Source organism: Berghia stephanieae, chromosome 8 (assembly GCF_034508935.2).
Source record: "Berghia stephanieae isolate SIO BIC M18660-M18661 chromosome 8, UCSD_Bste_1.3, whole genome shotgun sequence".
In the NCBI taxonomy this organism is placed as follows: Eukaryota; Metazoa; Mollusca; class Gastropoda; order Nudibranchia; family Aeolidiidae; genus Berghia; species Berghia stephanieae.
In genome coordinates this window covers 44,926,278-44,945,412 of record NC_088367.1, presented here as the reverse complement: position 1 = coordinate 44,945,412, position 19,135 = coordinate 44,926,278, and the positions used below count along the sequence as shown (strand labels likewise).

General features: G+C 34.3%; 1 protein-coding gene across 12 annotated transcripts in view; it reads right to left on the bottom strand.

The window, feature by feature from the left end:
- Nucleotides 1-1,411: 1,411 nt before the first annotated feature.
- Nucleotides 1,412-19,135, bottom strand: part of LOC144978751 (far upstream element-binding protein 1-like) — a 44,019-nt gene continuing 26,295 nt past the window's right edge. For 5 of the 12 annotated variants that reach the window (XM_078925206.1, XM_078925195.1, XM_078925196.1 and 2 more), the window contains 12 exons: nucleotides 18,244-18,301; nucleotides 17,799-17,973; nucleotides 16,918-17,263; nucleotides 15,532-15,638; nucleotides 14,123-14,152; nucleotides 11,004-11,181; nucleotides 9,805-9,983; nucleotides 8,384-8,532; nucleotides 7,873-7,958; nucleotides 7,251-7,412; nucleotides 5,791-6,002; nucleotides 1,412-4,954 (listed from right to left, as the gene is read on the bottom strand). In XM_078925206.1, the coding sequence (XP_078781332.1) occupies nucleotides 5,821-6,002; nucleotides 7,251-7,412; nucleotides 7,873-7,958; nucleotides 8,384-8,532; nucleotides 9,805-9,983; nucleotides 11,004-11,181; nucleotides 14,123-14,152; nucleotides 15,532-15,638; nucleotides 16,918-17,263; nucleotides 17,799-17,973; nucleotides 18,244-18,301 (1,652 nt within the window). In that variant the 3' untranslated portion in view covers nucleotides 1,412-4,954; nucleotides 5,791-5,820. Of the gene's footprint in view, nucleotides 4,955-5,790; nucleotides 6,028-7,250; nucleotides 7,413-7,872; nucleotides 7,959-8,383; nucleotides 8,533-9,804; nucleotides 9,984-11,003; nucleotides 11,182-14,122; nucleotides 14,153-15,531; nucleotides 15,639-16,917; nucleotides 17,264-17,798; nucleotides 17,974-18,243; nucleotides 18,302-19,135 lie in introns of those variants that run through there. The other 7 variants (XM_078925194.1, XM_078925198.1, XM_078925205.1 and 4 more) reach the window with 5 other exon arrangements.

Genomic DNA, 19,135 nt, shown 5'->3' with positions numbered 1-19,135 from the left:
AGTTACCAAGGCGAGGAGAAATACAAAAAAAAATAAGATATTTGTAGGAAATTAAACTATTTTCATGTGAACACAAGATTATACCAATCAAGCCAAGGGAAAAGTAATAACTGTAACAATAATGATAATACAAACTAAACTATTTCACATGGCTATATTAATACTCTAAGCCATATCAAAAGCATATCAAGGACTTGACGTATTCAAAAAGAACATTGAAATTAAGTGTTAAAATCAGTGAGTAGTAGTTAACAGTAATAATCCATTCCAAGGATATATAACATTGAATCAATTATTTCTTTTGTTTTAAAACCGATATAATTATTGTAAGAGGTAAGTGTTAATGAATATGTATTATTAATTATAATGTAATAAGTCGGAATAATGAACGATTATAAATATAAGCATTGAATTTTGTTTTCATAAGATCGCATGACGTGCGACTCTGAGATTAATTTTGATAGGAGTGGTAGTATAATAATAATAATAATAATAATAATAATAATAATAGTAATAATATATAATAAATAAAAATAATTGATTGTAGCATTCATAAAAGAAACCAAACCACAAAAGGAAAACCATTGTATGCAGATTTGTATTAGTTATAATGGAGGAGAGTAATAATAGTAGCACAAGTAAAGAGCTACAAGATTGTTTTGTATTTACAACAGGACAGACTAAGTGAATGACGGAAGAGGATTAAAAAGAAAAAATATATGGACAAATACCCAACATGGATCCAACGGTTTGGTCAATTTAAAAACAAGCATCATCATGTGTAAAAAGACATTTTGTTTCGTGATGTTATCATTATCATCAACACCCTCTCCAATTGCAAAAGATCTTGAAACCATAACCAACTCCACCCACACAGAGACTGCGGAGAAAGGGGGAGGGAGGAAAGTGACAAGCCCTCCTGGTTGCTCACTCGCAAGCAATAATAAAAAAAAATAATGAAGATAACCAACACACACACACAACCACACAGTAGAGACAGACACATCCACCCATGTCATAAAACTGGACAAGTCAAAATCTCAGATCTAACTTGTCCTCCTAAAATCGAAACAAAAAAGAAAACTCATTTAAAAAGCTTAAAAAATATGATTACTGTTACAAAAATATATATATATATATATTTATTAATTGCTAATTTCTTTTCACAAATTATAAACCATCAATAATTGAAAATTGATGAGCATTTTAAAACATCTGTTATAGTTCATCTTAAAGACGATTAACTTGCATCAAATCAACAATGCAAGACAAAATTGTATCTCTTAAAAGCGTATAGAGTTTGAGAACCATCCAAGGTAGAAAGATAAGAAGCTTCCTTACAACTAACAATACATGATGAGAATTGACATACTCGAGATTACACCAGAAAATGTGCCCTAAAGAAACATTCTTTTTTTTTCATTTTAAAGGGCGAGAAGCAGATGCAAGTGCACAGTTGAAACTTTCAATGAAAACTATGAGAGAGAAAATAATGAAACAGAACCATCATAATTGCAGTAAATTCTTCATACATCTTTATGCAGTAACAATTTGGATGAACGGAATTTCAATATTAACAAGCATTCTTTGGCCCTGAGCTCGATTTTGCCAATGGTACAACAAAAGGTGAATGATAATAAATCGTACTTACAAGAAAGAAGTAGCATTATCAAAGGATCTATTACATGACATCGCAAATATTACGGTGATTATTCATAAGAATAATATGACGATCACAAACTTTTGTGAAAATTCTGAGCAATTGGGCATAGGTTTGCTTATTTCAATTTGATAAAAATAGATTATTGACTCCTCAAATCTATTATGTTATGTGAATATTGTTTGCAAGAAAAATCAGAACACACATTCATAAAAACATAAAATTTACAGACCTATATTTCAATTTCAGTTTAAAACAGCAATATTTCAATACAAGTTAAACCAAATCAATGCATGGAACAAGAACATGACATCCGTGGCAGACATGACAAATGAAGTGACATAGACTTAATTCTAAAAGGGGGGAAAGATTCTTGATCGACTAAAGCCAGATTTATACGATTTGGAGACCACAAAGACAAAATTTCAAATTTAGATCAAATTTTTTAAACCATTCAATAAGAGATATCATCACAGCTCATGACTTTGACATTATTGATAAAACAAATTATTTCATTGTCATTTAGAAAATTTAATCATAATAGAAATAGTAAGAATAATAACAATAATAGTATTAATACACTAAATAAATAAATACATCCATAAAATTTCAGACCGTTCTTTAATGAATTAAAACAAAAACCTTGAGACAAGTTGTTACATATTTCATCATTTTAATTTGCTTATTATCATCATTATCAAAAGGACTACTAATTAAACCGGTTATATGACAAAAAATGCATTAAAACCAACATGGGCATCTCACTTAAGGAATGGTTGCTTATTGTCATCAAATCATGTATTCTATATTATCAAAAGAATGGCACCAGGGGATAAGCGAGTAGTGACAAAAATACAAAAGTTAAATCAAAGTAGTCATAATAGAGGTCAAAGAAATTAGCAATATAATTTATATCTTAATTCTCATAGCCTTTTTTTTTTAAAATTAATTTTCATGAACATGAAGGGGGAGAAAATAAGCATCAAAAACATCATAATATAAATTTTACTGATTTTGTTATACGTGAAATGAGCAAACCAATTTCATACATTTAAAAACTGGTAATGGTTGCCCAGCAGAATAAATTTGAGATAAAATTGACTAGTGGTCGTCGCGAGTCAAGTCGTCAACAAGCACAACAATGACATGACTACTTCAGTATTTAATATCTTCTTGACAACATTTCAAAAGGAAATAGCTTAATATACCTACAACCTTTAATCGCTACCTGGAAGGGAGAGGGGTGGAATTGTGGTTGTGATGATAAATATAAGATTATACAATGAATTGGAATATACATTAACAAAAAAATTTCTGCCTTAGGGGAAATGGAAGGATATCTTTACTTAAAATTTACATACATTAGTTTTATTAAAACGCAAACAAAAATAATGAAATGACAGGATGGACAAAGAATACTGTACAACATCAGGCTTGATAATATAAGTATACAATAAGAAATGCATACTGCAAGTGAGATGAAAATATTGCTCACTTTATATACTTGTTTCAAATTGTCTCCAAAACAATGACGAACATTTGCCAAAATCAAAAGGGGAGAGATAAGAGGAAATGAACAGAAAAAAAAAAAAAAAAGAACAAAAAGAGATTAGCACATCAATAAAGTTATAAATCATTGAAACTTTGGCATCATAATTAACTTAAGACAAAAATGAGATAATATTTGTGTTCTGCCATGAATTATAAAGACAAGTATGATATGTTTGCATTATAGAATCATTAATCACTTGTTAAAATCAAAAGCAGTACCCATAAAAATTCAGATCAAATAGTCACCAAGATGTTTTTTGTTTCAAGTCTTATTGAAATTTCATTTTAAAAATAAGAATATTCATATAAGCAATAATACTGTTTTAAATCACTTCCCTACTCATCAAGAACAAGTCAATTCCTCTTATCAAAAATCAAAACATATGACGATGACATGAGCAAGAAATGCATTAAATATCTCTGGGGATTGTTCATCAATTACTTTGGGAAAGACTGCTTTGTAAACATTTCACATAGTACAGATTATCATTAACTAATTTCACAGGATATGATCGACTGGTTTATCATCATTATTACACATGGTATGCATAAAACAACCATGCATTGAAGTTGAAACAAAACGAAGAATAAAAAAAATTTAAGCTGGCTCAATGAAGCTGGACTTGGATATACCTTAAAATTAAGTCAATTTTCTTTACATCAGTTCCATACAAAAAAAAAAAAAGAGGACAGCTTGTACACATAAGACTGAACACACAACCAAAAGTCCCAAGTACTCAGCAACCAACACATAAAAGTGACCACCACGTTGGACCTCAAAACATCATTACAAATTAATCAAAGAGAATCATACATTAATGTCAAGTGTGTGTGTCTGTGTATGTGCATGTTTATGAGATATAAAAAAGGAGTGTGAGGAAAAGATCCTTGCCAAACGACACATAATGCTCTGCAAAGCAAATTTGATGATACAGGAAGGAGAAACTATGGCTGGACTCTTTCAGCAACAAGTCCAAGGTAGGAAAAAAAAGTGCATTCTATGTTTGTGTGTAAAGGTCTCTAATTTAAAAAAACACCCTTAAAACAATACCTTACAATACTCAAGATGGAAATCTATTAACAATAGAGATAAAAACTAAAACTCCTTCCGACTATAAATGCAGTTCTACAAATAATTCTGGAATGTACAACAAAATGAAAAAAAAAGGGAAACTAAATTTAAAATTTCAAGAAGACAAAAAAAATTAAAAAATCATATATATTTAAAATGTCAAAGAACTTACACCACACAATGTACACAAACCGAGATATATATGAAAAGAAAGGTGAAAATCCCATCTGGCTAATTCTTAATGCTAAAGTGGATTTATAAAGCTAACAATAAAATGAGTAGTGTTGTGAAATTCATTGTCTAGCCAAATATTCCTTCCTTACGAAAAGCTGTAGAATTCCTGCATAATATGGAGCAACTTATCTATGGCATGTATTCAGCTAAACAAAAGAAAACTAGAGCAAGAAAGCTAAAAATTATTGAAATGCATAAACAGACAGAAGTGGTCTAGAAACACACAGCACGAGAAGGATACTAGTGAAGTGATTCCAAACCAAAATCAGATCACACACCCACACAAAACACACATAACTATATTTAAAAATTTCTGTGTAAGGAGAAAAACAAAAAAATACTGTCTGGAGCCAAAAGCAGCACTCTTCACCTACAGATCTCGTCACAAAATGTTGAACAAGTTGGAACTGACAGCAGGATCAGAAGATGACCTTTCACTGGGGAAAAAAAAATAAAAAGAAAAGGATGGGGTAAATTAAGTAGAAATTCAGGTCACCTTTCAAATGGGGACTTAATGAAGGAAAAAGAAAAAAAAATATAGAAAGAAAGATTCATAAATAACACACACTAAACAGTTCCATTCATTAAAACTTATTGAAAATGAAAGCTGATGCCAGATTACAAAACTTAAGGATTTTGAGGTATTTAATCCTTGAGGGTAAATTGATTTACTAAGTTTAACTAGAGGGACTACAAGTTATCTCCTAAAAATTATGAAGTTTTTAATGCAGGTCTGTTAAAAATGTAGCTTACTGAGCTTACTTCTTGTAAATATCAAATGAATTGTCTTATCCTTAAAAATGTACAACATTATTATTACCACCTACATCACGGGATTATAATTTACTTTTGGACAAAAAAATGCTATAGAAAGTAGAAGTTTTCACTTTACAAAGCAGGCAATATTAATATACTTTGTTACTGCAGCCTAGTGGTCATGCAGTTTATAAATGGAGACTCATGAACAACCTTTAACAATTGTAAATATAGTCTAAAAAAAAATAATTTGCTCGAAATCAAAATGACGTTCTATAAACACACACACACACACACACAAACGAACGAGAGATATAGATAGAGAGAGGATAGAGATAGAGAGGACGACTTCTTACATAATAATGGTAAAGCTCAATCTAAATAGACAAGGAGTTTATGATAGCACAAAAGCCAGATCAGATCTTTTAAAATTTAAGTGGTGTGCCAAACCATGATGGAATTCAACATGATCACAATCATTCAACACATGGAAAGACAAAAAGATGCTGGCACATACCTTCAGAACAGATGTGACGAACAAGACTCACTAGGGTTGACCAGGCTGTTGTCCTTGTGGAATGCCAGAGGCAGCACCAGCAGCCGCAGCAGCTGCTGCCTGGTTTTGTGAATGCTGCAAAACCATGTTGGCCTCGTGCCACATTCCCTGACATCTGTAGTAGTTCAGCCATGCTTCTGTGTAGTCAGGCTGATGTGTTTGAGGGTTGATGGCTGTAATATGCAGGGAAATAATAGTCTATTAAAAAGAGTTTCTCAAAGACCCCAATCGTGCAAATCATTTGTGGAGCTCAACCTGTGACAAAGGTCTATGGGTCATATGGCTAGAAACATTTGTGCCTGATCAGTGATGAAAATGTATAGACTCGAGACCCATAAACCTTTGACCAAGTTGAACAAAACAAAAAATGAGATCACATCAAATAGGGAAAGGAGAAACAACTTATGACATTAAAAATTGGGATGAGAAAAAATAAGAATGTTCAACTTATTTTCAGATGAATAACTTTGAGGATGGAATCAAATTTGCCTTTTATCTCAGCTTTCAATTCATAAAAAGGCTATTGGCCTCATTCCAGGATTGAAGAATCTTAATTTGGGTGCAGTTGGGAAAATCAACCAATCAAAATTTCTATGCGATGAGAAATTAAAATAACAAGAGCAACACATGATCAAGGTTAATTTTAAGTTGTCTAACTTGGAATAAAACAGTAAATTGCATCACGCATAGACCTGTTGAAAATTATAGTCCGTCTTTCCTAAATTTTCTCAAGATTGGACAATTGTAGAAAAACTGTTACATTCCTAACACTGATAATCATACTAATGGTTTGATGTTTCTCAGCTGCATTATAAAATAGGCCACAGAAACTCTATCCCTGTGTGGAGATCATTTCACACACACACAAAAAAGAGGAAACAGTGAATGCAGATGTGGTTCTATTATTAAAATAATTGAAACCATAATACACATTTTGATTCAATAAAATCAGAAAACAAAAATCTATGCAGAGGATTTAATTTCTCGCAGCAGATTACTTCTAAAATTGGGTTTGGGTGCCTAATTTGGGGAAAATTCTAAAAACCCCTCTTGGTTGTGCATACAATAAAAAGGAGATCAAAAAAAAAAAAAGAACAGTAAAAAAAAAAATCAACAAAAAACAAAAACAAAACAGTAATGGTGTTAAGACTCATGGTGCTGTGTTAAAATGTTTATAAACCATAACAGAAAAAAACCTAAATTCAAAAGGACTATCCAACAGTATAGGAGTATAACTGAGAATGGCATGCATTAATCCAACAAAACAGCTATAAAATATGATAAACTGAAGATTGCAAAGAGAAGAGAATGGTAGAGGAAGAAACTCAAATGAGGAAAAGACCATATCACGTTACAACAAATAGAGGGAAAAAAAAACAAAACAACTCAACAACATTGAACATGAACAAACTAAAACTTACTCGGGGTGTAGGCAGGCTGACCCGATTGCTGTTGTTGAATGGGCTGTTGCTGGGGGGCTGCAGGTTGCTGTGGAGTGGCAGGCTGTTGGCCAGGTTGGCCTTGGCCATATGTGGCATAGTAGTAGGCCCAGGCAGCAGCGTTGGCATCATTCGTCTGCTTATCTAAAGGGACACATACACAAAGGACACACCGACAATCAGTAACAATACAAGACGTTTAACGTTCCAAAATACTACACATTGGAAATGCAGACAAGGGGACACTTCCAAGACAAAGAGCTGATAATATAGAATCTTGAAGGGAAGTATTTCATTGAGACGACAGCATGTTTGACCAACAAAAGATATGCCTTAAATCATGAAAGAGAAGAGACAACAAATAGCGGTTATGAAAAGGCCAAGAGTTGGTGACTGAAGTGTTTTTCTCTAAAATAAAAATAAAAACTGACATCTATTCAATTTATGAAGACAACTTGACATTCACAAGAACAAGAAGTGCAAAACTGGGTCAATATAAAACAAACCAACAACAAACTTTTTAAACATAAGATTCCACAGCACTAATCTTCTTCCTTAGATTAAAGTGACACTGCAAAAAGTAAAGGCGGACACAATTACTTACTAGCCATGTTCTGTTGCTGCGGGAATTGGTTTCCATAAGCATTCCAGCCTTGCGGGGTACCACCATATGGTTGCTGAGGAGGTTGGCTGGAGAAAACATTTAAAAAAAAACAAATGATGCATGTCATACAAAAAGTATAACACCAAAGTTCATGTGTAATATTTAAGCTGGTTTGCCTGGAACCTTGAAAAAAATCTCAACCCATCATTAGAACTGACACGATCTATTGCAAGATGACTAACTATTGAAACCATATGGAGGCTGTGAGGCAGAACCGAGGATATGAAACTAAATAAAAATAGGTGTTTAATACTTTTGCATATGGTAAATTTGGTGTTTTGATAAAAGCTTGTAAACAAAATGTTACTCAATACACTTCATATATTGTAAAGACAAAAGCTTATTAGCATATTGAGTTTTAAGTTTGATCCATTGGAATGTTTTGAAAAATAAGTATCAAAGTCATCAACAATTATCCATGAGCAGAAGAAAACAAGGAAAGAGTACTTACTTGGGTTGATTAAATTGTCCTCCATACTGGTCATACCCAGGACCTGGGGGACTGGGACCATTTGGTCCCACTTGGGGACCAGGACCTCCAGGACCTCCAGGGGGACCATTAGGACCACCCATCATACCTGGGGCACCAGGACCTGGACCCTAGAGAGAGAAAAAGTGATGGAGGGAGAAGTGTTGAAAAATGTGAAATAACAGTTGCATAACAAAAGATACAAAGACAAATGCATAAAAAGCTCTATCAAACATGAAGGAAAAATTATAAACATTTAACCAGCTAAATAAATTGTAGAGCATTGTATTATCTAAGCTATCTAATGACAGGCCTCAAGAATTTTTATTGCATTAATTCCTACAAAAATTTACATTGTTATTGCTCATTTTCACCCTAGAGAGAAAAAAGGTTTTTATTTAATGGTTTTACAGCACATATTATAGCGCCAGTGAAAAGGAAGAAAATGGGAAAGCTTTAAAAAGTTCCTGAATTACAATAAAAGCACCCAAGAAAAGTTTTTAAAAAAGGGGAATTGGTTCAAATAGGGAGAAAAATGCAGATTCCAAGGGCATACTATCAAAGTACTTAGTTTGACATCACCTAAAAATCTCATCCAGACACCAGCACAGGATCCTACTAAGAGGAACACACTCAAATGTTTACAAGATATGTTCAAACAAAAAATGTAATTTTTTTTTTGATTGAATGCTTCCCAATCAAAGATGTCAACTGTATTATTTTTTCTTTCAACGAAACACAAGCTGTGTAACAATAAATGAAAGTATCAAAAATATCAGAGAACAATGTAATCAATATAAATCTCTGACTTTCCACTGTTTCCTGACGATGTAATGGAGGTAAAAAAAAATAATATTAAAGGATCTTCAAAGACTTAAAGAATTTCAAAAATATAATAATAATCTGAATATTTACAGAAAATTGGCAACACTGCAATTGGCTTGACAAACTTGGAAGTTTGCGCTTGAATTAATTTAGAACGTGTATTTTGAGGGAATCAGATTAATAGTAGAAGGTTGGAAATGGGCACAGGCCCTGGCAGTCTCAGGGCAAAGCATTGTATGGATGTATTTTGTCTTGACAATTGCATACACTAATCACACACAAAATGTGTACTGATTGACCTTAAGAGGATTATAATGAAATAGACCGTAACTGCCAATCATACCATACTCCCACAAATTTTCCATTTTGCGTATTATCTTATTCTCTCATACTACTGTATTTCTTGTCAGACTTCATATCAGTATATGGAAAATTGTACAGGTTAACAAATCTGTAAAATAATTGTGATTTAGAGAAAAATACAACTACATAATTCTATCTTTGAATTGGCAGTCCTGGCACCAGCAAGTTTTTATCTTTTTTATAAAATGAGGGAGAAAAAAAATGCAAGCACTTACCTGATCATTGTGACCACCATGTTGACCAGTCTTTTCCTGGATGAGCGAGATGGCATGCTGAATCTGATTATGGTTGCCTCGAATATTAAATATCTTCTCGTTCATATTGGGTGGCGGGTTACGGTCCAGTTCTACATGGGCACCCGATACACGGTTGATTTCACGTATAGTTTCACCACCTGGGAAAGTAAATTTCAACAAATGCATAAAATGTCAGTTCAAGATTAAATTGAACCTTCAGCATCAAGAAACAAGGAAAAATGCCATTATTCATGAACTAGTAATAAATTATTCTTAATGTTGACATCTTGACTTAAAAATTGTGATAAAATTAAACCTTCACGCGAGCTGAATATAGAAGTTTTTAAAATTTGAAAATCCATCAATAATTACAAAAGTTGTAATTTCATTTTTGGACATAATAATTGGTATAACCCTTGCCTAGAATGACAAGAGTTAGAGTAAACGTGCTGTTAATATTAAGTGATTAGTCTAAAAATGTCATTATTACAACAACCAGGCAAGATCTTAGGTATCCTATCTCCCCCTGCCATTAATGCCTATTAAATGTCTTACAATGGCATATTCAAGCAAGGTGTCAATGTCAGGGAGACAGGGCTAATTGTTCCAGCTTTTTGCTGGTAGATGGGCTGATGGTTCAATGTCCTACGGAAAAAGCACTTATGCTAGATGTCTACAATTTGGAAATTACAGAGAACATGTTAATTATTTACCCTGCCACCGTACAAGTTGTATCTCCAAATAGTTTTTAAAATATTGGAAACAAGTCACAAAAAGTATGTAATTTCTACCAGTTTAAAAATGGGAGAAAAAATTACACTGGCATGAGGAGAGATTGACCCCTTTTGTATGCCAAGCTGCATTCATGGTTTTCTTCCGTCAACACTCATACCGCTACCGTAACAGTAAAAAACATTTTTTTTAAAGGACCCGATCGGCAGGCCATTTCTGGCAGGGTCAGCATACGTCACTCGTCATTAAAATCGCTTGCAAACATCTTGCAGTGCAATAGATATTAGTCAAGCATTTGAACTAAAGTCAAATCCACATTCCTCTACATATGCTCACAATTACTCAATAATTCTGAGGAAAAGAGGATTGCCATGATTTAAATAATTTAAAATTATAATATGACCAAACCAACAAGTTGGGAGAGGATTGAAAAAAGAGAATCGCACCTTTTCCGATTACAAGACCACACTTCTCAGCAGGAACAGTGTAGGCATGTTGGTCGAACATGTTGCCACCATCGAACCTGTTATTCATTCCACCACCACCTCTTGGACCAGCATTGCCATAAGGCCCTGGGCCACCTTGACCCATGTCGGGTCTGGAATTATTCCTCATTGTTGTGCCCTGCAAAATAAAAACATAAAAAAAAAAGTGTATTGTTGTTTAATATTTATGTCGCATTCCTCAATAGTTTTGGAACAATGTGACGCAAGATAAAAAATCCCCATCCGGATTCATAAAATTCTATTTTACCTACAGCAATTATCAAGAGAAAAAAAGAAGTATCTTGTCCACAAGTCTACCTAGCCTCATGTACAGAAGACTAAGAGTAAACGTAGATTACCTCACATTTAACAGTGACAAAAGAACAAGAGGCCACTGTTACAAACTTGCCGTTTAAACATCCAAAAAAATGTCTTTAGTCAGCGAATTGTTGAGACGTGGAAGTCTGCCTGAAAAAATAGTTATAGCACCAAGCAGAAACAGCTTTAAAAGCCAAATTGACAGTTTCCTGCAGAATCTAAAATAAAGTACGATTTCCCATTGAACCAGCCTTTCGACCTCCACAAGTTGGTGTAGACCAATACTCATACATACTCAACAGAGCTATCAATCAATATTTACAATTCACCACGACAAATGGTCATCGACAGCTCATTAACTATATGCAAGGAAAATCTAACAATTTGTTAAGTGAAATTGTTTCATGTTAAAGAGATTACAGCACATAAGACATTAAGGTAATAAGAAGGCGAAAGTCAAAAGAAAAAATAATCCTCAATTTGAAATGGCTAAAATAAGGGTAAAGATTTCGTAAATTCCACAGTCTGTATAATTTCATCTAGATACAAGAACAGGATCCAACTTAGACAAACACACTCAAATGCATACAAATCATTATAGTCCAAACAGACAATAATTCTTACAGAGTTCCAAAATGAAAAAAACACCAAAGGAGACAAGAGAAGTGAACTGTGATGTAACTTACTTGACAAGTATATGACCCCAATGTGAACTATCTTGTCTTCACACCTTAATGTTGGAAAAATAGTGAATAAATACCATTCACTGGCTTAGACAAACTAGACCTGTAAATGAGCTCTATAAAAATTGACTGAAACTGAAACTCTTCGTAATTCGTCGTAGCTGTAAAATCCAAAGAATCAAAAAGAAAGGTAAACAGCAAGCTCACTTGAGCAAAGCAAAGGCAGAAAATTAATTTGCGCGGGAATTAATTAGGCTACTTACCATTGTTCCTTATAATTAGGTACCCAATCAGTGAAGAAACTTAGAAACGGTCAATCAGTTTGTTTACAACATGAGACAATCGAGATGTGCTTGGAGCAATCATTTAACTTTCGATTTGAAGGTGTCTACATAATGAACTTCCGGTGTTCGAATTTTTCTTTTTCATACTTTTCCAGTCCAAGTAAATGTGGCCAATTTTGGCTTAGACGAAACAGTGAAATTTATATCGCTCGGCGGCTCAGTTAAAATTGGCTACGACAGGTTTGGAAAGTGAAAAAATAATTTCACAAAGGCTGTGTAAACATACACTGGGGTGCGTTCAGACACGGCAATTCTAAAAAGCGTCACTTAGCCTTGGCAATATATCCATCGTTAATATAAACGGCCCATGAGCTATGCGTGGCGCTGTGGAACCTTCCTAATTACAGTCGAATTCTTTCTTCCCTTTTAAAAAATATTTGATGAATTGATTGATTTCAGTTAATTGACTGAGAATTTACAGGTCTAAAAACACATCACCACATGACACACAGCAGGGGGGGGGGGGGGGACAACAACTTGAGAACGAAATAGTTGGGGTGGGGAAGGGGGGTAAACTTGTCTATGAAACCATACCCTTCCCCTTCATAAAACTACAGCCAATCAGCCCTACAGAACCTGAACATTACTCAAAATTTAACAAAGAGATTGGAAAACAAGTGGGGCATTGATAGGTGGCAATGCAATTTTCATTAGTGTGTAAACATATTGTGAGAAATACTCACAAACTGCATGTGTATATAGTGTGAGCTTGGCTAAGAAATTCACAACATTGCCATCAGAAACTGTATAACCATGAACTTTTATAGTCTGGTTAATACAGTTAAGCGAGAATTACTCATAGAAATGGATGGCAAAAATCAATAATAAAGACCTGGGTGACGTCAACTCCATTCTCTCTATAGCTGGTGTGCACTTTGGCTAAGAAACACAACATTGCCATGTGGAATATAGGACCACGCAAACTGAGTCACCTTTAATAATTATAGTCTGGTTAATACAATTTTGCGAGAACGACTCATAAACATAGATGGCAAAAAACAATAGCAAAGATTGGGTGAAGTCAACTTTGTTCTATCTATAGAAAAAAAGTAGTCTTTTTTTTTTTCAGACTGATGGCTGACTAGTTCTCACTAAATGCTATCAATCAGCCAAATTTTGTATTTTGGTCCATTTTGTTGCTGGCCAATGTGAGTAATTTACCTAAACGCACAGCATCTATACAACTCACAGGAATTGGTGATTCCTCCGTGACCTCTTGTTGCTAAGCCTGTCAAGGTATTGACATAAATGCCTTTAACTATTAGCATGTATAGTATGAGATTTCAGTTCTTCAATCAACAAACAACTCATACACTAGTGAAAATCACATCAATTATCCTATATTTTATTAAAACTTGTCGAATAACCATCTAAGTTGTTTTATTTTTGACTTGAAAATTTAAAATAGAAGTATATTTAGGTCCTGAAACCAACCAAAAGACCCAAAAGCCACCTTGAGTGCTTGCCTATCACACAGTAAACAGCCCACAAATGCTAAGCATTACTCACAAGAAGATTGAAAAGAATGCTTCATGTCCTCAGGTTTTGCGATGCAATTCCTTTATTATTATTATTAGTGTGCCAAAATTGTGAGAAATCCTACTGGGCCTAGTCTTGTTGTGTGTTTGACATATACTAATGGTATCTCAGGCTTTATCTTCTTTTATGATTTATTAATTATCTCTTAGACGCAACACAACAAGACAACTTGCTCTGCTCTGTCTGTCTCTCTTACCTGCCTATCTAAATCCAGCGGTGAGAATGACTGATCACAAAAAAAAAGAAAAGGAAATTATTAGCACAAAGATTATTGCCCACCCATGCGACTATAACCGATAAATTTGAATTTCATAAAATGTACTGAAATGAAACCCTCAGAGATTTCCGAGAGGAATTTTTAAAGTTGAAAAGAGTAATTACAACATATAAAATATCTACTTAGAGAATGGTACCATGTGCCATACAAGCCCAACAACCACCACCCACCCTCATTTTGTAATATTAGTGGTGGCAGGAATGATGACGTAGCGGTGTTGTAATAGTGGCAGTGGTAGGTATGATGATGTGGTTGTGGTGGTGGTACTGATGAGGAAGGGATGATGTGGCGAAATGTAGTAGTAGAGGTGGTAGGGAAGAAATTGTCTTGTAGTAGTAGTGGCGATGGGGGGTGGTGGTAGGGATGATGTAAAGGTGGTAGCAGAAGTAGAAGTGGTGGTATTGATGACTGTAGTGACCTATTTCAAATCCCTCCCAACTATCTCAGGATATTTTCTCACAGCGCCGCGCAATACTTTATTATCCCAGCATAATTAATGTTATAATATGCTGCAATTACGAGCACGCCAATTTATGACAATAAATTAATGACCAATATAAGACAACTTGCTCTGCTCTGTCTCTCTTTCTTACCTGCCTATCTAAATCCAGGGGTGAGAATGACTGATCACAAAAATAAAATAAAAATGGAAATTATTAGCACATAGATTATGACCCACCCATGCGACTATAAATTTGAATTTCATAAAATTTACTGAAATGAAACCTAAAATATGTCTATTTCCGAGAGGAATTTTAAAGTTGAAAGAGTAATTACAACATATAAAATATCTACTTACACCCACCCTCATTTTTCACTTTAAAAAACGATATGGCTGGTGGTGGTTGTAATATTAGTGGTGGCAGGAATGATGACGTGTGGTGCTGTAATAGTGGCCGTGGTAAGGTATGATATGGTGGTGGTTGTAATATTAGTGGTGGTGGTGGTCGTGGTATTGATGGTGGAAGGGATGATGTGGCGAATGTAGTAGTGGTGGCAGGGATGAAGTTGTTTTGTAGTAGTGGTGGTGATGGTAGGGATCATGATGGTGGCAGTAGTAGTAGTGGTAGTATTGATGATTGTAGTGATCTATTTCAAACCCCTCCTAACTTCCTCAGGATATTTTCTCACAGCATCGCCCCCATACTTTTATGATTTTATTATCCCAGTATAATTAATGTTACAATCTGCTGCAATTAAGAGCAGGACAAATTATGACACAGAAAAAATTAACGACCAGCTGAGAGAATTGGGAGATCTTTTGTGAAAATCAAGCTGAAGAAATAAGTTGAAAATAATTTAATGTTCACTTGATTAAAAATACATACCGGAATATTGGCCTTGGCCAATAGGTTGTTAATCATGGCAATGGCAGACTGGCACTTGTCTGGTGAACCCCCTATGGAACAGGTTCTATCCGGTAAATTGGGGTCATCTGGTAAAGAAAGAACCAGAAACATTAATACGCAGAAAAATTAAAATGCAAAACAGGCAAAAATTATCTTATAGACAAAATGTTTAAACTTATTTTTCTAAGTATAATGTAATGGTCTTTGACAAGAATAACACACCTAAAAATGGTGTATGCTTATCAGTTTCAACCCCCAACATTACAAAACCTTGATTGAAAAAAAGAGAGAAAAGCATGATCAAAGCCAAGAAGTTTTGTTTAAAAAGCTGATGAAGCTTAGATTCCACAGATTTGTAAAATTTATCTTATATCTTTTGATTGAATGCCCCCCAATCAAAGATGATTCTTTTATATCATTAAACATTATCAAACATAATTGTGTTTTTTTTTGTTTGTTTGTTGCTTTAGGTCTCTTCCAACACAATTGAGGTTACATGAGAGACCGCTGAAACAAAAAAACAAGCAATCTAACAAAAATAGTACAAATGTAAATCAAAATCATAACCTAAATTATAAATAACCAAGAACAAACAGGCAGAAGATTTACAGAAAAAAAAATATCCCCTGAAAAAAATACAATCACAAACCAAAGAAGCAGGATAGGCTAGTAAAGAGAAGAAGAAACGACATCACTATCGGATCGTACACCCATGCAAACATCATAGGTATATGATTCAAGGGTGATGCTCCCATCCAACCACCCGCACATAATTGTGTAACAAACAGTGAAGTATGAATGATAGCTGAGAACATTCTAAATTATATGCCATACTTATGAGCATAATTTTATACCGTATGAAAGGTTTTAGTGAAAAATGGATCCTTTAAACAACTGGAATTAAAGTATTGTTTAAATAAGGGAAATATTCCAACAAAATTCATATCTATAAATTTCAGGTTTCCTGATGATTTTATGGTGGTAAAAAAATTGACAGATCCTCTAATATTTAAAGTTAAATTTATAGACTTTCAAAAATTACAGAACTACAAAAATTTGCTGAAATCTGTATATAACGAAAAATTGGCAATCCTGATAGCATTTATGAATTCCATCATTTAATGTGATTGTTTTTCAGCACTGAACTCATGTTATATTAGTGTGGTAGAAAGCATTACAAAAACTGATTTAAACAATTTCACAACACATTCCCCAGGTCTCGTCTCCTTTCTTTTTGTAGTGACAAGACTTAATTGTTCACCCCTTGAAATATATTCCAAAACAAACCAAAAAAAAAAAAAGAGAAAGAGAATGAGAATGAATGATCAATCTCTCCTTCCATGCCTTGTACAGAAGAAAATTTACCTGGTTTGAATTGAACCTTGGCACCTGTCTCTGTCTGAATCTTTTTAATCATGTCACCCCCTTTGCCAATGACAAGACCCACACCTTGACGAGGCACACCAATATCCATTCCACCTCCAGTAGGGCCTCCTCCCATCGAAGTGTTGACACCACCCATGTTTGGTGTGCCATAGTCATTGAAACCACCACCAGGCCGGGGCATGTCTTCCTTCTCTGCCAACAAATTCAAAACCATCTCTCTAGCTCGCTGGATCTTCATTTGATCACCAGTTATTTTCAAAGGTTTATCATGGGCTGTAGGGGCGTTGTTGTCCTGGATCATTACCATCTTCACACCAGTTGTTTCCTAAAATAACAATGAAGATATAATTTACCATTGTGGCCAATCTGAGTTATGAGATGTGTACCTGCAATCTCTTTTCATTTCTTCAAAAATCTAAATGCAACTCATCCCAGAGAATTGGATTGGGTGTTTATGACTTATAGGATCAATGATGCATTAATCTTTAAAATATTGTTAAAAGCAACTTTTGTAGACAATGGTAATTGAGGGCCATGAAAAAAACAAAAACATTTAAGGGACCACTCCCAGCATATTTTGGAACGGTGGCTTAATTGTTCTATATAATCCCCACTGACCGTGTCAGTTGAACTGGGTTGGTGCAAACTTAGAATACTTACAGACCTCAAAATGACAAACATATCTTGATTCTTCATAGACAAGGTTCTTTTTTTTTCTTTTCATTTTTAAAACTCAAAATGAAAATATTTATATATATACCGTATGGTAACCAAGCAGTATACAATTCAACTTTAGTTCTGAAATAAGAATAACTTGAAAAATGGGGAGTGCAATAATGAATTCAATTACGAAAACAAACCTGCAATTGTCTGATAGTCTCTCCTCCCTTTCCAATGATAAGACCAACTTTTGGTCCAGGGATGCCGATCTCAATTGTCTTCACATTTTCACCCATTGGATCCATACCTCCCATGTTTGGAACACCATTAGCCTGACCTCTTTCTATTATTTGATTGATGGCCTGCTTGCACATGCTGAAAAATACAATGCAATCGAGGAAGTTAAAGACTGCATAAAAAAGAGTCACCATAATTGATTTCACTTTCAGCCCCTTATACCATAAGACATTAATAAAAATGTACCCTGGAAATTGTATGCATTTTCAGTTAACAGCCCCCCCCCCCCCAAATAATAATAAAATTACAATCGCATTTTAAAACTATTTTTAACAAACGAATGCATTACACAAGAGCACACTTTTGCCACATTGGACTAATCAATACATATAGACAAATATTACTTACTCAATTGCATGTTGTGGCCCTGTGAGCGTGCAAGGTCTGTTAGGCATGCCACCACTGTCTGAAGAAAAAATAATAATTGTAAGTCTACATGAATCAATTAGCATACACAAAAAAATTTCAAGGAGAGAAAAAAATGAAACCCATCTCTTTAATTAAAAAAAAAATGAGCCTCCACTGAACTCTTTTTTTTTTAAAAACATTAAGATGGATTTCCCAATCTAATCATCTAACATTGTCAACCAATACTGCATTTGCACAAAACTGCATAGAAAAATCGAAAATTCCTACCAATTTTGTTTTGCAGTCCTCGAGACATTTAGGTCATATCAGCACCAGTAATAAGAAGAAAATGGGATAGTCAAAATATTCTAGATTTACAATCAAAGCACCCACAGAAAAAGACAAAGGGGAAATGGTTCAAATGGGGAACAGATGAAGCATCCAAGAGCATACCATCAACGTACATAGTTTGAGATACTTTTAAGTCTCATCCAGACACCAGCAAAGGAATCTACTAAAAGGAACACACTCAAATGTTTACAGAATACGTAACTACTAATACATAACAGAGATGAATTACAAGGAAAAAATATCTCCCAAAACTTTGACTATACATTTGCCTGTTTACCTCCCAGTCAAAGACCCCGCCAGGGCTAAGGCAAAACTAAGTGATCTCATTCCAAGAGAGAGACAGAAAACTCGGAAAACAGATATAAGAGGATAGAAGAGACAGTATGACCACACAATTAAGAGCATGAGATTCAAGTTCCAACTAAACTGCATCTACAAATATTTTAATGGCCTCCATATCGAGCAGATGGTCGAGAACAAGCAAATTGTCCAATCAGAAATACTGTAAGTAAATAAAAATGTAACTATGGTCATCTATTCT